The following is a 20,386-nucleotide window of genomic DNA, read 5'->3' on the forward strand; positions in this document are numbered from 1 at the left end:
TTTGGTAGCATTTACAAACTTAGTTAAATACCCAAGACATTTTACTTACATGCAGGGGTCCCCAAACTTTTTATACAGGGGGCCAGTTCACTGTCCCTCAGACCGTTGGAGGGCCGCCACATACAGTGCTCCTCTCACTGACCACCAATGAAAGAGGTGCCCCTTCCAGAAGTGCGGAGAGGGGCCAGATAAATGGCCTCAGGGGGCCGCATGTGGCCCGCAGGCCGTAGTTTGGGGACGCCTGCTAGACATTTCACTTGTCTCACAAAAGTACCCAAGTACTTAAAATAATCTTTACAACGCTAATAAATTGAATGTACAAATAAAGTGAGTCTCAAGTTTTCATAAATATTCATATAATGTATACAAATTTGGTCAGATTTCTATTTAACAACCACAAGAATAAGTGAGTTACTTAACTATAAATTTAGAAATGGGGTTTGGATAGGGTAGGAGAGGTAGAAGAGGGTGTGGAGGGATAAAGGAGACTCAACCTGGGGTAGCGAACTCACAATACAATACAAAGATGATGCATACCAGAAACCTATATAATTTTATTAACCTATGTCACCCCAATAAATTATTATTATTTTTAGTGAGAGGAGGGGAGGCAGAGATACAAACTTTTGGATGCGCCCCCACCAGCATCCGCCTGGCAAGCCCACTAGGGGGCGATGATCTGGGGTCTGGGGTCATTGCTCCATTGCTTAGCAACCAAGTCGTGTGTGTGTGTGTGTGTGTGTGTGTGTGTGTGTTTGTTTTTTTAGTTTTTTTAGCACCTGAGGCAGAGGCCACGGAGTCATCCTTAGCACCATCCTCAGTGCCCAGGCAAACTCGCTGGAACCAATCAAGCCATAGCTGTGGGGTGGGAAGAAAGAGAGAGAGAGAAAGAGAGAGAGAGAGAGAAAGGGGAGGGGGAGGGTTGAAGAAGCAAATGGTCACTTCTGTGTGCCCTGACCAGGAATCAAACCCGAGACATCCACAAGCCAGGCTGACACTCTACCACTGATCCAACCGACCAGGGCAATTCAAATTTTAAAAAAGAAAACTTATGTCCACACACACACACACACACACACACACACAATTTTAATAAAATTAAAATTCTCTTTTCAAAAATAAATAAATAAAATAAAATAATAAAATAAAATAAAAATGGAATTAGAAGAAGGACATGTTACTCCAATGGGCTAAGTAACAAGTTTACAAAAAAAATATGCACTGCCCCAATACCATAAAAACAAGTACTACCATGAGTTGAATTCTCAAATATTTTTATATTTAATTCCAAATCCCCCAGGGGTTGAAAACTGTCTGCTTCTTGAAATAGTTACATCATTTCAGGACATTTTGGTAATATCATTTTAACTGATCAAGGTTTTATTATTTAAAATTTTTAACTTGACTTTATTGATATTAGAGAGAGCTGAAGGGAGAGAGAGAGAAAGAACATCAATCTGTTTCTGTATGTGCTCTGACCAGGGATTGAACCAGTAACCTCGGTGTACTGGGATAATGCTCTGATCAACCGAGCTATCCGGCCAGGACAAAGTTTTATTATTATCAGAGATTTCAGCCAAGGTATTCTGGATTCTTCTCAATGACTCTAATACTTGTTTTGTATAGTAGAGACTTCAAAACTTAAAGATAGTTGATCTCATAGTCTTTGTAGCCTTCAGTCTCAGATTTAACTAAAACGTTACTAATTTTTTCTGATATCTCACAAAATTCTTCAACCCTGTTCATACTCTTTCAATGAATTTTGCATTTCATCTTCCTAACATATTTAAAGATCTTTTCATCTATGACTAAAGATATTTGAACTAGATAAAAAGTCAAACTTTTTTCTTATCATGTAGAAACAATTACTATAGATATTAAAATAATATCTAAACAAACTTTATTCTCATGGGTTTATCTGATTTGCCATTACATCTTCAAAATAATTATACTAACAAAATTCATTTAAATATTTTCTTCCATTTAAAGGACAATACTACTACATAAAGTATTAATTTCTCTATGATTTTTTAAAAAATGAGAAAACCTTTACTGAATAAATTCCAAGTTCTCCTTTCTAAACCATGGTAAACGAATAAATAACATTCTAATTAGGAAGCATTCTTACCTCCTAACACAACTAAGTTTGCCACAATCTCTCTATAGGATTAAACAGAAAACTAAAAGCATTACAATGAATTAAACACAAATGAAAAGAACTATTGTGCTAGGTCAGATCATCTTAGTGTTTCATTTTCAGGTCAAGAGAGGAGCATCATGCCAGGCTTTTAAGTTATTCTCAACATTAAATCTCTGGAAGGTCATCTGAAGTTGAAAAAAAAAACCACCTACCATCCCAACCCCAGAATTACTGCCCTGAAGTTTCAAAGAAAAAATTTCTCGGGAATGAAACTAAAAATAAAGAGTGCACAGTTCCTCAAAAACTTAAACAGAGTTAGCACATGACCCAGCAATTCCACTCTTAGGTATATTTCAAGAGAACTGAAAACATATGGTCATGCAAAAATGGACAAGACTGTTCACAGAAACATTACAGCCAAAGAGCAGAAACAACCCAGGTGACCATCAAATGATGAACGATAAACAACATGTGGCATATCCATACAATGGAATGGTGTTAATCCATACAGTGGAATGTTATCAGTACTGACTCATGCTACAACACAGATGAACCTTAGAAAAACACTAATTTGAAAAAGCCAGACATGAAAGGTCACCTATTGTATGATTTCATTTCTTGTGATGTCTAAAATAGGTAAAGCCATAGAGACAGAGGTAGATTACTGGTTGTCAGGGAGTGGGGTAAGGGTAGAAGAAGAGTGACTGCTTAATGTTTCTTTTTATGGATGATAAAAATACACTGGACTTAGATAATAGGTTGTACAATTTAATTAATGTACAAAACCAAACTAAACTGTACACTTTTAAGAGGTAAATTTTATGCTACCTGAATTCTATCTTAATTTTTAAAAAGTTCCAATGATTATAAAAATGAAGGGGAGACTTTATATTCTTCAAAAATGTAAATGTTGGCCTGACCAGGCGGTGGCGCAGTGGATAGAGCATCAGGCTGGGATGCGGAAGGACCCAGGTTCGAGACCCCGAGGTCGCCAGCTTGAGCGCAGACTGATCTGGTTTGAGCAAAGCTCACCAGCTTGGACCCAAGGTCGGTGGCTTGAGCAAGGGGTCATGCAGTCTGCTGAAGGCCTGCAGTCAAGGCACATATGAGAAAGCAATCAAAGAACAACTAAGGTGTCGCAACAAAAAACTGATGATTGATGCTTCTCATTTCTCCATTCCTGTCTGTCTGTTCCTATCTATCCCTCTCTCTGACTCTCTCTCTGTCCCTGTAAAAAAAAAGAAAAAGTCAATGTCAAGCTCTGGCTGGTGGCACAACAGGGAGAGCATTGTCACAGAGTGCCAAGGGGTTTGATCTGGGGTTTCAGGTTCAAGCTCTGATAAGGACTGATCCTGAGAGTGAGGTATCAATCCTGAGGGCGAGGCTCGACCTTGACCCTGAGATCACGAGTTCGAGCCCCAGTCAGGGCATGTATGAGAAGCAATCAATAGGGGCACAACTAAGTGGAATAATGAGTTGATGCTAATATCTTTCTCTCAAAAAAGTTAATGTCATAAAAGACAAAGACTATTCACACATTTGTACATAAATACCTACATACATAGAAAAAAAGGAAAAAGCAAATGGGGTAAAATGTTAACGTTGGGTAAATCAGAATACAAAATATACAAAATTTATTGTACTATTTTTATTTTTCAACTATTTATTACTTGGAAATCATCTCCAAATTAAAAAATATATATCTTTAAATAAAAAAAGTAAGAAAAACAATTTTAAACATTAAAAAAGTGGTAAAAACTATTATAAAATAAAAATATCTAAAATGATTTACTGTAAACATATTTTATTTTAATTTCCAACAAATCTCACATAGTCACTCCCACCAAATTAGACCATACGGGTAATTGTACAGGACCTCTTTCTTTTTCCTTGGGTAACTTATAACCTAATTCTGATAGCTAGAAAAAAATTACAAATATAGAAAAAAGTGTTAAAACATTCCTCTTTTTATGATATGCTGGTGTTTTAAAGATGTCATAGAAGGCCCTGGCCAGTTGGCTCAGCGATAGAGCGTCGGCCTAGCGTGCGGAGGACCCGGGTTCGATTCCCGGCCAGGGCACACAGGAGAAGCGCCCATTTGCTTCTCCACCCCTCCGCCGCGCTTTCCCTCTCTGTCTCTCTCTTCCCCTCCCGCAGCCAAGGCTCCATTGGAGTAAAGATGGCCCGGGCGCTGGGGATGGCTCTGTGGCCTCTGCCCCAGGCGCTAGAGTGGCTCTGGTCGCAACATGGCACCGCCCAGGATGGGCAGAGCATCGCCCCCTGGTGGGCAGAGCGTCGCCCCTGGTGGGCGTGCCGGGTGGATCCCGGTCGGGCGCATGCGGGAGTCTGTCTGACTGTCTCTCCCTGTTTCCAGCTTCAGAAAAATGAAAAAAAAAAAAAAATATGTTATAGAGTGCAGAATTACTGTTAGAAAGCCACTATTGCATATACAGACAACAGTATGCCAATAACCAGAGGGAAAGGGGGTGGGAGGCAGGAGAGGGCACAGGGGGGTAAACGGTGGTGCAAGGAGACTTGACTTGGGGTGGTGAGCACACAATACAATATACAGAACTATACCCCTGAAACTTATAATTTTATTAACTAATGTCATCCCAATAAATTCAATTAAAAAACCACTAATGACAACCAGCAAGAGAAAAGGCTCAGTTAAAAGCCAACCATTATGCAATTCTAGACATCTCCCCACTTTGCTTTCTCCCTCCTCCACCAAGGGATTTTTATGTGCCTTCCTTATGCTTTGTTCTTTGGTTCTAAATGCATAAAAAGAACTCAGAACTGCCACTCTCCAGAGCATTTTCTCAATCCTTTGAGATCTTGCTTCTGGGCATGTCAAAACTTGGCTCAAATAAATGCTTATAAAACTCTTTAAAGAGCCAACAGTGAACTTCTGTATTAATATCTAAACCTAAAAGAATGTCTTCCTTTAAATGAAATATTTAAATAATCTTAATCAAAATAGCATTTTGTAATAAATTCTGGGTATATAATGGATACGATGGTAAGCTGAATAATGGCCTTCAATGACATCCACATCCTAGACCCTAAAATCTGTGAATGTTGCCTTATAGAGAAAAATCTTTTCAAATATTCAAGGATTCTGAAATGGGGAAGTTATCCTAAATTATTTGGGTGAACCCTAAATGTAATCACAGGTCTCCTTATAGTTGGGAAGTAGAGGGAGATTTGACTACAAAAGAGAAAGCAACATGGCCTGACCAGGTGGTGGCACAGTGGCTAGAGCATCGGACTAGGATGCGGAAGACCCAGGTTTGAGACCTCAAGGTTGCCAGCTTGAGCACGGGCTCATCTGATTTGAGCAAAGCTCACCAGCTTGGACCCAAGGACGGTGGCTTGAGCAAGGGGTCACTAGGTCTGCTGTAGCCCCACGGTCAAGGCACATATGAGAAAGCAATCAATGAACAACTAAGGTGTTGCAATGAAAAACTAATGGGCCTGACCAGGCAGTGGTGCAGTGGATAAAGTGTCGGACAGGGATGCGGAGGACCCAGGTTCGAGACCCCGAGGTCGCCAGCTTGAGCGCGGGCTCATCTGGTTTGAGCAAAAGCTCACCAGCTTGGACCCAAGGTCACTGGCTTGAGCAAGAGGTTACTCCATCTGCTGTAGCCCTGCGGTCAAGGCACATATGAGAAAGCAATCAATGAACAACCAAGGTGTCGCAATGCGCATCGAAAAACAAATGATTGATGCTTCTCATCTCTCCTTTCCTGTCTGTCTGTCCCTGTCTATCCCTCTCTTTGACTCTCTGTCTGTCTCTGTTGAAAAGAAAGAAAAAGAACAACTAATGATTGATGCTTCTCATCTCTCTCCATTCCTGTCTGTCTGTCCCTGTCTATCCCTCTCTCTGACTCTTTCTCTGTCTGTAAAAAAAAAAAAAAAAAAAAAAAAAGAGAGAGAAAGAGAGAAAGCAATGTGACCACAGAAGCAGGGACTGAGTAATGTGACTATAAACCAAGGAATGTTGCCAGCCCCATAAGATGGAAGAGGTAAGGAATGAATTTTCCCCTGAAACCTCCAGAATGAACCAGTCCTGCTGACACTTTGGTTTTAGCCCTGTATAAGCTCATTTTGGATTCTGGACTACAGAAACATGGTTTGTGCTAATGCTACAGCAGCAATAGGAAATCAATACAGATAGAGAAGTAAAACTTTGTGGAATTTTAAGCCTAGTTTATACCTGTGTATCTTAGTACTGATGTTGTACCTTTAGTACACTACAGAGAAAGATTAATACAGAAGAAGTGATTTAAATTGCTAGAACCCACTACTTTCTCCTTTTATTAGATTGTTGGTGGAATTATGCAATGACTGTTATAAAATTTCATTAATAGTATTCATTATTCCCACCCTAAATTCTTCTGAAATATGTAACTACTATGAGTGACATCTTTGTATGTTAGATGTTTCTGAGTAAACAACAAAGCAATGAGCATTATAAGTTATAAACAATTTCAAAAATGCCCCTTATAATAACCATCATAATTTTCTCACTAAAATGACCTTCTAGGAATCACTCTAAACTAAAATGGTAGAGTACTGACAGATTCTCTGAAGAAGGGTGACATGCATGACCAATTTAGACTCTACTCAAATCTCCACATCAAAGCAGTGACATTCTAGAATGCCCTGTAAATAACCAAGTGGCATCCCTGTTAGTGTCTGTAAGAACTGAAGTAACAACCCGAATTGATAGGTACTGCTCTTACAGCCTCAACTAAGCCATCATTTTTATCTTACTGTTGAAGAATGAGAAATAAAAAAAAAATTAAAAATTAAAAAAAAGAAGAATGAGAAATCAATCAACACTTTCCTTCTCAAAATTTGCCCAAAAATAGAAAAGCTGAAAAATTTAAAATCAATAAAGATAACATACATACAAGAATTATATAGCCATGTAGTTATAAACAATTGAAAAAGAGTCCTTAAAATCTTTAAATCAGCCTGACCAGGTGGTGGCGCAGTGGATAGAGCGGAGGACCCAGGATTGAAACCCTGAGGTCGCCAGCTTGAGCACTGGCTCATCTAGTTTGAGCAAGGTTCACCAGCTTGAGCCCAAGGTCGCTGGCTTGAGCAAGGGGTCACTCGGTCTGCTGTAGCCCCACAATCAGGGCACATATGAGAAGGCAATCAGTGAACAACTAAGGTGCCCATTCCTGTCTGTCCCTATCTGTCCCTCTCTCTGTCTCTCTCTGTCTCTGTCACACACACAAAAAGAAAAAAATCCTAAAATCATGCAAATAAGAAGAAAGAAAAGATAACAATCATTGTGTACAGATATTTCGGTTACTGGCCCAACCTCAGATCTTTTAAAAGTTTTTAAAAATTACTACCTACACGTTTAAAGATTACTATATGTTTTGTTTTGTTTTAAGATTTTTTATTTATTCATTATAGAAAGAGGAGAGAGAGAGAGAAGAGGGGAGGAGCAGGAAGCATCAACTCCCATATGTGCCTTGACCAGGAAAGCCCAGGGTTTTGAACCGGCAACCTCAGCGTTTCCAGGTTGACGCTTTATCCACTTGTGCCACCACAGGTCAGGCTAAAGATTACTATATGAATGAATAAATGCCTTTATATTTTCTTTGCAGTTCATACCAAAGCATATCATAGTCAAGAACTTAGATTACTCTCTAAACATTCTATTTCCTCTATTTCTATTTGAAATGGATCTTTTCTAGCCATATGTTGCCATTTTAAGGTTTCTATAGTGATATTAGTCTGTGGAAACTTTCTGCTAAGGCAAGATATCTACCAACATTTCTGTAATACTAAGTCTCATCAAAAGAATCATTTTTATTGGTTATAATCTATTATGTTATTGAACAAATACTATGACAAACTCATTCAGAGGGATATTGATGTTCTATTTTCCATGCATCTACCACTTCCTGAATAACCTCTACCCACATTAATTGGGTAGTTTTTAAAAGCAATAAAGCATCTGGTGAAGTGCAATTTACTTAACATCCACTCTGAGGTGCTACAAAACTAAATAAAAGAAAAACAGATTTATCCTCAAGAAGCTTATTCCCATACAAAGGAAGGCACTACATTTACACAAAGAGGTCTAATGACCGCCCAAATGTAAAGAATGTCTTAGAAGTATAATAAAGTGCTATAAAAATTCAGAGAAGAAAAGGACTGCCTATGATTGGGGAAATTTACAAATTTAGCATTGACATAAGAAAGAAAAGAGAAAAAAAAATCACTAGCTTGTATGAGAATCAGTAAATGGCTGAGTTTCGTTGGTGTACCGGATACAAGAAAGGGAGAAGCAGACCAGCCCTTGACAAGGTAACTTTCAGCAGACTCAAAGAGGCCTAAACACCAGGCTAAAACTTTAACTCTGTTCATTAAGCAATAAAGGCTTACTCAAGGCGACTCCAAAAAATAAAGTCATTAGGAGTAAACAAAGCTCTTGGGCTTGTTCGTTCTCTCTCTCTCTCTCTCTCTCTCTTTATATATATATCAGAACTGGAGAGGTGAGATGAAGAAATAAAATCTATATTTACTTCAGATACCAGAAATCAGCAAATTTTATCAGGACTAAAAGGTAGCACACTGAATGAATGTCAAGGGAGTCTTAATACATGTATAAAAGCTAACTAACTACACGAGACGAGCTGCTCAGTCATTTCTGAATATCTAAAATCTAAATGAGACTTCTCTCAATGTCCAGTTCCCTGAGAGCAACAGATGGCCTCTATTTATAACCAAACCCTAGAGCTGCCATGAAATCCTCTTTTTATCTCTAAAGATTGCTAAGTGCTTAACAGTTGAGGAATTGAACTTGTTTCTAAGAACTGGGCATATCTCAGGAGGAAGAATGGGGTCTTAGATTTTAAACATGCCTGCTCCTAATCTTTGTATTCAGAATAACACTAATAGTAGGCTTAAAACTGTTGATCTTATGAGGCCCCCTAGTGTTCACAATACAGATTCTTTAGAAGTTCAAACACTGACACTTCTGAAAAACCTTTATCTATTAAATTCACTATTGGATCACCAGTAGCTATGATTCTAGTTCCAATTCCACTCTGGGAGTGGGGGGTGAGGGGGAGCAGGTTTCCACACTGCCAAGAAATTCTCAGACACCAGGTGAGTGTCCTACCATTCAACTCAATTCTGACACTATATATGGGAAGATAGCATCAGATTCCATAGGTCAAGGGCTCAGTCCTTCCTACAAGACCCCACCACCACCAAACACACATCTTTAGATGCCAATCCAAGTTCCAGATTGTCACCTCTGCTTTTGGTTGACTGGCTATAAATCAGAGGTTCCCACAGCTTCTCCTTGGGCTTGATTAATCTGCTAGAGTGGCTCACAAAACTCAGAGAAACATTTACTTACTAGCTAATAGTTTATTATAAAAGGATGTAACTCAGAAATAGCCAGATGGCAGAGATGCATAGGACATGGTATTGGGAAAGGGCCCAGAGCTTCCATGCCCTCTCTGAGTACAAAACTCTCCCCAAGTTTCCATGTGTTCACCAACCCTAAACCTCTCCGAACCCCATCCTTTTGGGGTTTTATGGAGGCCTCACTACATAGGCATGACTGATTAAATCATTGGTCATTGGCCTGACTGGTAGTGGCACAGTAGATAGAGTGTTGACCCAAAATGCTGAGGGCTTGGTTCAAAACCCTGAGATTGTCAGCTTAAGTGTGGGCTCGTTGGGTGCGTTTCTTGGCTTGAGCATGGGCTCACCAGCTTGAGCGTGGGGCAGGTGGTTGCCAACTTGAGCGTGGGACCATCAACATAATCCCAAGGCCACTAGCTCATGCAAGGGGTCACTGGATAGGCTTGATCCTCCCCCCCCAACAACACCCTCATCATGGCACATCTAAGAAGCAATCAATGAACAGCTCAAGTGAAGCAACTAAAAGTTGCTCTCTCTCCCTCTCTCTAATCAATGTTTTTTTAATCTGCTTTCTAAATCAATAAATAAATCATTGTCCATTGGTGAGTGATTTGACTTCCAGTCCTTCTGTCCTCCCCAGACATCAAGAGGTGGAGCTATAAGGTCCATCCCTCTAGAACCGGGTTGGTTTTCCTGGCAACCAGCCCTCCATCCTTAGGTGCTTTCCAAAAGTCACCTCATTAACACAAACCTAGTTTTGATGAAAAGGGGCTTGTTATTAATAACAAGACACTTGTTTTGCCTTTTGGCTCTGAAGCAACTTCAGGCACTGAGGACAAGATATTATGATGATATTATGACAAAAGATGCTCCCATTTCTCTTATCCACTTAGAAAATTCCAAGATCTTTGGAAGGCTGTGAGCCAGGAAGCTTAGACAAAGACCAAATATATATGAGAACTATATTCTGATAATCTGAATGACCAAATATATAGTTCTTATAAATCACATCACCAGAGAAGCCCATTAAAAATATTATCTTTTTAGGGAAATAGATGATATAGATAAACTATAAAAATCTTATTTTAATTAATTCATCTTGAATTATTTTGAGCCAACTCTCAGAAGACAAGGCCTAAAAAAAGTCTAAGCAATATTTAATAACAAAATCCTTTATCAAAATTATGTCTCTGGTGGTATCATTCCAATTCACTTTATTTCTTGATCCAGTTAAACTACTAATGTATCGTACAAAACACTCAAAAGTTGAAAGCTTCAGACGACAACACATTATGATTAAGTCTGCTATAAAGAGATTTTATTACTTGTGTAATTTTAAAAATAAAATTTTAAATGTCAGAATGCATTATTTTCCTCTAAAGTTGATTTATCTTATGGAATCTCAAACTTAGGTCTGTATCATTATAATATTGTCATATTTATTATAATAACATTCTTCAATGGTATTTTTTTCTTACTTTTTTAGCACTGTGGCTTTAATTGAAGAGACACTTTGGTATTTAGTATGCCGCTGAGAAATATCTTAAAATGACTGCATGGTAATTTAAATACCCAAGTCTGCAAGTAACCTTTCTTTTTTATGTATGTAAGGGAACCCATCCCCCAAATCACTACTGTCCCTCTATGCTCATCCCCACCCTCAATGCTCCTGGCCAGACCCATAAAATTTCTGTCCTTTTAATAACATTAGGAGGACATTAATTCACCCTCTTCTACTCTTCCCTTCTTTCCTTTTACCTATTACTCAAAGTGGGAGGGACTATGGAAAGGGCACCAAGCACGGCCTAACTCATCCCTTTCACTTTCTGGATGCAGCCTAGTGATGACAGTCTCCCAGGCCAGCAAGCCAGCAGTCTGTTCCCATGGGGGCGAGGACTCCAGCTGTCTAGCTGTCTGCCTGTGAGTGGTGAGTGCGTTTAACACAGCAGGAGAACAACAGTTAGTTGCATTCTCTGATACCAGCCATAACTAATGTTTTAATCCCTGTCTTCAGCATCAATTTCTAAACTGCATAATAATGTAGAGGAGAAAAGTATGACCAATTATCAACCAAGAATATAAACTAGAGGAATTATCCCTTTAATATCATAACTCTCATTTTCTGTGCTTTTACTGACTGGGAGAGAAAGGAATTGAGTATTACACTAAATATACAGTCGTCTCGCCATATCGCGGTTCACTTTTCGCGGTCTCACTGTATCGCAGATTTTTAAATTACATATATATAATTTCGTATCACAGATTTTTTGCTATATCGCGGGATTTTGTGGTATATAGGTATTTTTACATATTATCTTTTTTTTTTTTTTTTTTCATTTTTCTGAAGCTGGAAACAGGGAGAGACAGTCAGACAGACTCCCGCATGCGCCCGACCAGGATCCACCCGGCGCGCCCACCAGGGGGCGATGATCTGCCCATCCTGGGCGTCGCCATGTTGCGACCCTCCTGGGTGTCGCCATATTGCGACCAGAGCCACTCTAGCGCCTGGGGCAGAGGCCACAGAGCCATCCCCAGCGCCCGGGCCATCTTTTGCTCCAATGGAGCCTTGGCTGCGGGAGGGGAAGAGAGAGACAGAGAGGAAGGCGCGGCGGAGGGGTGGAGATGCAAATGGGCGCTTCTCCTATGTGCCCTGGCCGGGAATCGAACCCGGGTCCTCCGCACGCTAGGCCAACGCTCTACCGCTGAGCCAACCGGCCAGGGCCTACATATTATCTTAATTATTTAGAAAGTATTTAAGAGCATAGGAAGTGTTTATAAGAGTGTGGGAGCCTGACCAGGCAGTGGCGCAGTGGATGGAGCATCGGACTGGGATGCGGAGGACCCAGGTTCAAGACCCCGGGGTCGCCAGCTTGAGCACAGGCTCATCTGGTTTGAACAAAGCTCACCAGCTTGCACCAGGGTCGTTGGCTTGAGCAAGGGGTTACTCGGTCTGCTGAAGGCCCGAGGTCAAGGCACATATGAGAAAGCAATCAATGAACAACTAAGGGGTCACAACGAAAAACTGATGATTGATGCTTCTCATCTCTCCGTTCCTGTCTGTCTGTCCCTGTCTATCCCTCTCTCTGACTCTCTGTCTCTGTAAAAAAAAAAAAAAAAAAGTGAGAAAGGTTATTAACAGTGTGAGAAAGGTTTATAAGAGTGTGGGGAGGGTTTATAAAGGCTTAAAAATATATAAATAATAAAATAAAATAAGGCCGCTACTCGCAGATTTTCGCCTATCGCGGGGGGTTCTGGAACCTAATCCCCGCAATAGATGAGGGACCACTGTACTTGAATTTATATCATTCCTTGTACATTCCACAACAACAACAAAACCCAAGACCTACGGGAACAAGATCTTACATTTAAGGCCACTGAATTGTCCTTAATTCAAGAGGAAACATCTAATCTTCTAAATAAAAAGAATATTCCTTAAACATATGCATCAAATCTTATTGAGTATTGTTTACATGCCACTCACTGAATAATTAAGGTAATTTTATATACTGATGAAGCTTTCCTGGATGTCTCCCAGAGTAGCAGATAACTCCTGCCTTTGTTAGGCTAAAGCCCCCCTTCTTTTAGTTTGAAAATATGTTTCTGAGACTCTTTTTCAAACCAAATGTAATTTAGACTTACTCTATAAAATACACTATAAATCTCTATAAAATTCAGGAAAATATATGAGACTATGTGAATAAATGCTTCTAGTTTGGCTTATAAACTGTCTTTTTCTTTCTCTTGTATTACTGTGGGTTTGTTTTAATTTTTTAAAATTTGGCATCTAAAAAAGAATGAACCACAACCATCTTTTCTCACAAACCATATGCATTTACATTGATAGTAGTCCCAGAGAATAAATAATTCCTTAGATTCTATGAACACTTTATTATTATTATCAGGACTCACTTCACATAGGACTCAGGTTCATTTTCATGGTGGTTTTTTTTCTTTTTTGTTAATTGCCATACTGGTTTATGATTGGGAAAAAGTCACTAGGTTTCAAGCTCCACCATAACCTTATGTCCTATACAATGCATGTTTCAGAACACTGTAGGCTGACTCCTTGCTGGCTACACATTTAGAGGAAAAAGCAGAAGTCATAGAACATGACAGATGTGTGTTCAACCTTCCTACCAGTGGTGGGTAACATACATAACCTGTACAATCCTGTTTGCTCATCTAAAATTAGAGATGATGAATCTTACAGAGTTTTAAACTCTGTAAGAAGATAACAAATATGTGAGAAAGAAATATGTGAGGACCATAACAAATAACAGGTATACAACAAATGGCAGTTATTGTGCTAATCAGTCTCAACCACAGTTCTAATACGGAGGAAGGTCACCGTGGATTCATGGCATTGCTATAACAATATTTATTTAAAGAGACTCTGAATAACACATTATATTTAGTTTCAAGGCAACTTACCAAGACAGGAGTACAAACCCTGACTTATCCAAGCTAATATGGCAAGCGTTATAAGGTCACCAAAACTAGCAGCAATGGGTGTAGCAACATTATCAGGATTTATACCAGTCTTCTTAGAACCAACAATAACTCCAACCATTATTATTCCTAGTGGAAAGAAAGATCATTACTTTATAGTATGATTTTAAAGACAATCAATCCCCCCTAAATACTGAAATATACAGGCTAGACAAACAGCATATCAATTCCAGTTAGACTACTTAGATAAGCAGACTAAAGCAAACAAAAATGCTACTTTGATGCTAGTGTTCTGGCAAAATGCCCTTCAATAAATTCCAGTAGGGGAATCACAGAAGATTTGTGAATTCAGTGTTACATTTAGACACCTAAAAACCTACTGTACAATAATAGTAAAGCTAAAGTTTCAAATTTAGTAACATGTGTGTCTTCAATGTAATATATTTGCATGTATCAAACCCAAAGATTTTATTTTAACCCTCAAAGAGAACATGAAAATATCAAACAAAGGCAACTCATATTTATGCATAGCAACAGGGAAGAGAACTAGTAAAAACAGATTTGTTTACATAGTGGAAACCAGGAATGCTTGCCTCATTTTATTATTTTAAAGTGTTGAAATATTAAAAGAAAGAAAAAAATTAAATTCTGAACATGAGGCCAGAAGCTGTCTTTGTAAAAAATATTCTCTCAATCCAAAGTTTCTGTCTAGAACCTACAACTAAAGAACAGAAGATGAACCTGACCAGGTGGTGGCACAGTGGATAGAGCATCAGACTGCCACACTGAGGACCCAGACTTGAAACCGCGAGGTTGCTGGCTTGAGCGTGGGCTCATCTGGCTGGAGTGCGGGCTCACAAACTTGAGCGCAGGGTCACTGGCTTGAGCGTGGGATCATAGACATGACTCCATGGTTGCTGCCTTGAGTCCAAATGTCGCTGGCTTGAAACCCAAGGTCACTGGCTTTAGTCCAAGGTCACTGGCTTAAGCAAGGGGTCACTGGCTCAGCTGGAGCCCCCAGTCAAGGCACGTATGAGAAAGCAATCAATGAACAACTAAGGAGCCGCAATTATGAGTTGATGCTTTTTATCCCTCTCCCTTTCTGTCTGTCTGTCTGTCTCTCTCTCTCAAAAAAAAAAAAAAAAAAAAGAATAGAAGATGAAAAAGTGAATGTACACTTTTACTTTTATGTCTTTATTTTCTATAACCATAAAAATGGGAGAAAAATGATAATATATACTCATACCTAAGTGGATAGTTTCTCTCATGCCAACACACTCATTAAAAGGATGCAGTGGAGAGACAATTTAAGATTAGTTTACTTATGTGCTAATCAAAACAATCAATATGGAAACCTAAATGTGGCTATAAAAATAAAAACCAGGATCTCACAGCATTTTTAGATTGGAAATGGTTCTAAATGATTATCTTCTAGCAAACTCATATTTTTTTAATAATATATTTTATAGATAATAAAACTGAAGTCATGGGTAGGGTTTACATTCCTGCCTAAGGTCACACAGATTGTAAATACTCCAGTAAATAGTTTGGTGTTTTTTCTACTACCCCATAAAACCAAAATTATTAAAAGTAGAATTTATGTCTTGCTTTAAAACAATGTCTCATATCTTATATTCTGGAGGCTTTTTTCAATCTATGGACTAACTGTTCCCATAATATCAATGAAGAAAAAGAAAAGTAACAGCAGAAAAAGTTTTTATATGTATTATGCAATAATCAGTCAAGATCTAATCATATAGAATTATTTTTACAAAATCAGCACATTTTAAAATCTAGATAGAAAGTTCTATAACAGAATACCATCTATATCATTTCAGCTGAAAAAATTTTTTTGGCATTATGGACCAATGGAAAGACCTGGGAATCAGGAAACAGGTTCTAATTCTAATTTTTCCATGAACAAGCTGATGAAATTGGACAAGGTCAAATTATAAAATTAGAACATATACTATTCAAAGTAAGAAGTATTAAACAAATATATTTTTAAAATCTGAATTTTTATGATTTTGAAAATCCTAGACAAACACTTGCTAGGCTGAAATTTTGTTTTGTTTTTTTTTCTTTTAGTGTGTGTGTGTGAGAGAAAGACAGACAGACAGACAGGAAGGGGAAAAGATGAGAAGCATCAACTCATTGTTGTGGCACCTAAGTTGTTCATTGATTGCTTCTCATACGTGCCTTGACTGGGGGAGGGGATCCAGCTGGGCCAGTGACCCCTTGCTCAAGCCAGCAACCTTGGGCTCAAGCCAGAGACCTTTGAGCTCAAGATAGCAACCATGGGGTCATGCCTATGTTCCCACACTCAAGCTGGCAATCCTGTGCTCAAGCCGGCAACCCCACGCTCAAGCCGGCAACGCCACGCTGAAGCTGGGGAGCCTGCACTTCAAGCTGGATGAGCCCACGCTCAAGCTGGCAACCTTGGGGTTTTAAACCTGGGTTCTCAGTGCCCCAGGTCAATGCTCTATCCACTATGCCACCACCTCATCAGGCTAGGCTGAAAATTTTTATACAATTCTTTCTACGTGAAACAAAATTAGAAAGAAAACAGAAGCAAATGAGCCTAAATAGAGTACTAATGCTTTAACATTTTAACTAGAAGTTATTTTTCTAATCGTTTAACTTCACTCTCCTTTGTCCAGTGCTGACTCTATTCAATTCTAGTAATTACATATACTGCTTAACGACAGGGACACATTCTGAGAAATGAATCATTAGGCAATTTTGTCATTGTGCGAACATCAGAGTATTCTTGTGCAAACCTCAACAGTATAGCCTACGACACACCTAGGCTAAATTGTATAGCCTATTGCTCCTCGGCTATAAGCCTGAACATAATGTTACTGTGCAACACAACATGAGGTTAAATCAAGCACAAGAGAAAATGATTCAGTTGAAACACAGTAAACATGAGATGTATGAGATTGTAGCACATCAGATTTGTTTTACAGCCAATTTTAGTTTATAAGCAGAAAGAGTACACTCTAAAATAATGAAAAATAATATAGTAAATACATAAAGCAGTAACACAGTCCTTTATTATCATTGTTAATTATTAGGTACTGTATATAATTGTATGGGCTATACTTTCATGACCAGCAAGCAGCACAGTGGGTTTGTTTACACCAGCAACACCGCAGACATGCCTTGTGCTAGCTAAAACATTACAATGACTACTAACTAGTCAATAGAAATTTTTCAACACCATTATAATCTTATGGGATCACCGTTGCATGTGGCCCATTGTTGACCCAAACATCATTAAGCAGTGCGTGGCTCTATAGACAAGAAAATAGTCCTGATTTAATTTAAGTACTAAAATAAAATGCTTGAAAATATTTTAGAAGTCAAGTCTTAATTATAATTAAGTTCTGTAAATTCTGGGTAAGAACCTAGCCAAAAAGTGAGCTTTACTATATGATCACCTGACGTGAGAATCTTTGATTTTTAATTTTGCTGGTGATAATAAGAGTGAGAAGATAAGGAATATAAAATAAAAAGAACCAGCCTGACCAGGTGGTGGTGCAGTGGATAGAGCGTCGGACTGGGATGCGGAAGACCCAGGTTTGAGATCCCAAGGTCACCAGCTTGAGCGTGGGCTCATCTGGTTTGAGCAAAAAGCTCACCAGCTTAGACCCAAGGTCGCTGGCTCGAGCAAGGGGTTACTCGGTGTGCTGTAGCCCCGAAGTCAAGGCACATATGAGAAAGCAATCAATGAACAACTAAGGTGTCAATGAACAACTAAGGTGTCACAACAAAAAACTGATGATTGATGCTTCTCATCTCTCTCTGTTCCTTGTCTGTCTGTCCCTATCTATCCCTCTCTCTGACTCTCTCTCTGTCCCTGTAAAAAAATAAAATAAATTAAAATAAAAAGAACCAAGTTTTTATCATTATGATTCCACAATCTAGTTATCTAGTGTAAAGTTCATATTAACAAGTAAATATTTTTAAAAACTGATACCCCAACTAAAAATTTCTAATGCAGTTAATTATTGAAAACCTTTATCTCTTTCAAATTCAACAGCCAACAATCTGCTATGTTGAGCTTAGGGCTATGTTTGTATTGCCACAGAGATAATGAAGAATTTTCTTTGAAATCTGAAACTTTAAAAAATTTCTACAGAGACTGCTATTGGAACTCAGAATTCTCGGAATCCTTGTTACTCTAATGACAAGCCAGTAAGTCCTCAGCATGATTTCCGGAAAGGAGTTTCTCAATTACGTTAACAGAAGCAAATGAGTATCTGAGCTCTTCTCCTGCTCTTGTTTGGGAATTGTACCATGTGTACCAACGTGGGAATTGAGACAACTCAGAAAGCCTGTTACACACTAAGGTTTACATATCATAAATATAAATATATCTGAAATAAGATATTTTAAAAGTTTGTAGATAACTTTTTAATATTTCTTATTATGAACACTCATATTTAAATAAAAATATGCATAATCTTGGGAAATGAAAGTAAAAGACCGTAAGAACAGATGTTTGTAAATTCACTTACCCTGCAGAAGAGAAGCAATGAAGGCCGTCGCTACGCTGCTGGAACACAGAAGTATGGAATGGTCCAGGGAGTACTTTCCCTCTGGAATCCAGCCCAGTATAATTGCTGCCACAGCTGCTAGAAAACCAACTACTGTTGCTTGAACCTAAAAAAATGTTTCATAAAATCCAACGGAATTATTCATTTCAAAAACATTTTTTAAAATCTGAGTATATAACTACGCATACAAGTCAGGAGAAAGTATTGCATATGGAAATTGAGCTGCCTTACCTTTTAGAGAGCTACTATATTTAGTTTTAATATTCCCTGAGGCAGTAGGTTCTCAAACTGCCCTGATCTAATGGCAATAGATATGGAATAGATTAATTTATAATAGTCTACTGGTTGATATATATTTTGATCATCATCCCTGCATAGATTCCTACAGTTTTAAGATGAAAAGCATCACAGACATCTCTAATGCAATACTGTGACTTAAAAGAAGAGGAAAATGAAGTTCAGAAAGGTTAAGTTAACAAAGGTTATATGGCTGGTTAAAGTTAGAGCAGAGATTAAAGATTAGATAGATTTTCTTATCTCTAACCCTGTGTGATCTTAGAAGTAGCTGCACAATTTTTTTAAGTCTATAATCCAAAAATTCCTTTATTTCTTTGCCTTTAAAATGCAATATGTTAAATTACTTTTCTGCAACCATGTTCTCAACAGTATGTCCTGGTTGACCTAATATTAAAATAAGTACGACTGACCAGGTGGTGGCGCAGTGGATAGAGCGTCGGACTGGGATGCAGAGGACCCAGGTTCGAGACTCCGAGGTCGCCAGCTTGAGCGCGGGCTCATCTGGTTTGAGCAAAAGCTCACCAGCTTGAGTCCAAGGTCACTGGCTCTAGCAAGGGGTAACTCGGTCTGCTGAAGGCCCGTGGTCAAGGCACATATGAGAAAGCAATCAATGAACAAACTAAGGTGTCGCAATGTGCAATGAAAAACTAATGATTGATGCCTCTCATCTCTCCATTCCTGTCTGTCTGTCCTTGTCTATCCCTCTCTCTGACTCTCTCTCTGTCTCTATAAAAAATAAATAAATAAAATAAAATAAGTAAGCATCTCCTAAACTGACACTTGCCAGAATTACTAGGGGGCTGCATTTCTGTGTCTTGGAGATACAAGAAGGTGGTAACAGAGGGATATATTCACCTGAGATTAGAAAGAATGGTAGATAATTTATATATAATTCACACTTTAGTATATATGTAATTGACAATTTAATGTGTTCATTTACATTAACACTAGTAACATTGACAAATTAAGGAAAGTTCAGTTTAAACAAACATCCATCCATAACATACAAAAAGAGCTAAGTTTAACTAAATAAGAGGATTTATACAAAAAAAGTCAAAGTAGGGAAATAGCACCTAAGCAATAAAATGCTAAATATTTACTTGTACAGATACTAATTCAAATTCAGGCTCTATTATACATTTATAATAGAAAATATTTTGTATATTTATCTATACTTTGTAGAGTATATATTTTTGATATTTATAAGAACACAATCAGTTCCTAAAGAAAGTTTTCAAAATCATGGATATTCATTTATTCTATCCTTTTCTTACAATATTAAATTATCGTTTTGGGTCTCCTGAAACAATTAAATGGTAGATTTAACTAAAATGTATTCCATTCTTACAGGTAACACCCAAGATCTGTATGTAAACCTAAGACCTATAAACAAATATGTATATCACTTACCTGTTTTAAAGCCAAGTTGCCAATAATTAGGTTCCACTTTTCAATGGGTGAATCCATCTTCCCAATATTTACCTGTGAAGGTGGATAATTTCATTTATACTGAAATTATTATATGCTCTCT

General features: G+C 38.3%; 1 protein-coding gene across 4 annotated transcripts in view; it reads right to left on the reverse strand.

Moving 5' to 3' along the window:
• SLC41A2 (solute carrier family 41 member 2) overlaps positions 1-20,386 on the reverse strand; it is a 116,954-nt gene that overhangs the window by 35,727 nt on the left and 60,841 nt on the right. For all 4 annotated transcript variants that reach the window (XM_066263341.1, XM_066263361.1, XM_066263370.1 and 1 more), the window contains exons 4-6: positions 20,266-20,337; positions 18,520-18,664; positions 13,979-14,125 (exon numbers count right to left, since the gene is read on the reverse strand). In XM_066263341.1, the coding sequence (XP_066119438.1) occupies positions 13,979-14,125; positions 18,520-18,664; positions 20,266-20,337 (364 nt within the window). The remainder of the gene's footprint in view (positions 1-13,978; positions 14,126-18,519; positions 18,665-20,265; positions 20,338-20,386) is intronic.

The sequence above is a fragment of the Saccopteryx bilineata genome, chromosome 1 (assembly GCF_036850765.1).
Source record: "Saccopteryx bilineata isolate mSacBil1 chromosome 1, mSacBil1_pri_phased_curated, whole genome shotgun sequence".
Taxonomy (NCBI): domain Eukaryota; kingdom Metazoa; phylum Chordata; class Mammalia; order Chiroptera; family Emballonuridae; genus Saccopteryx; species Saccopteryx bilineata.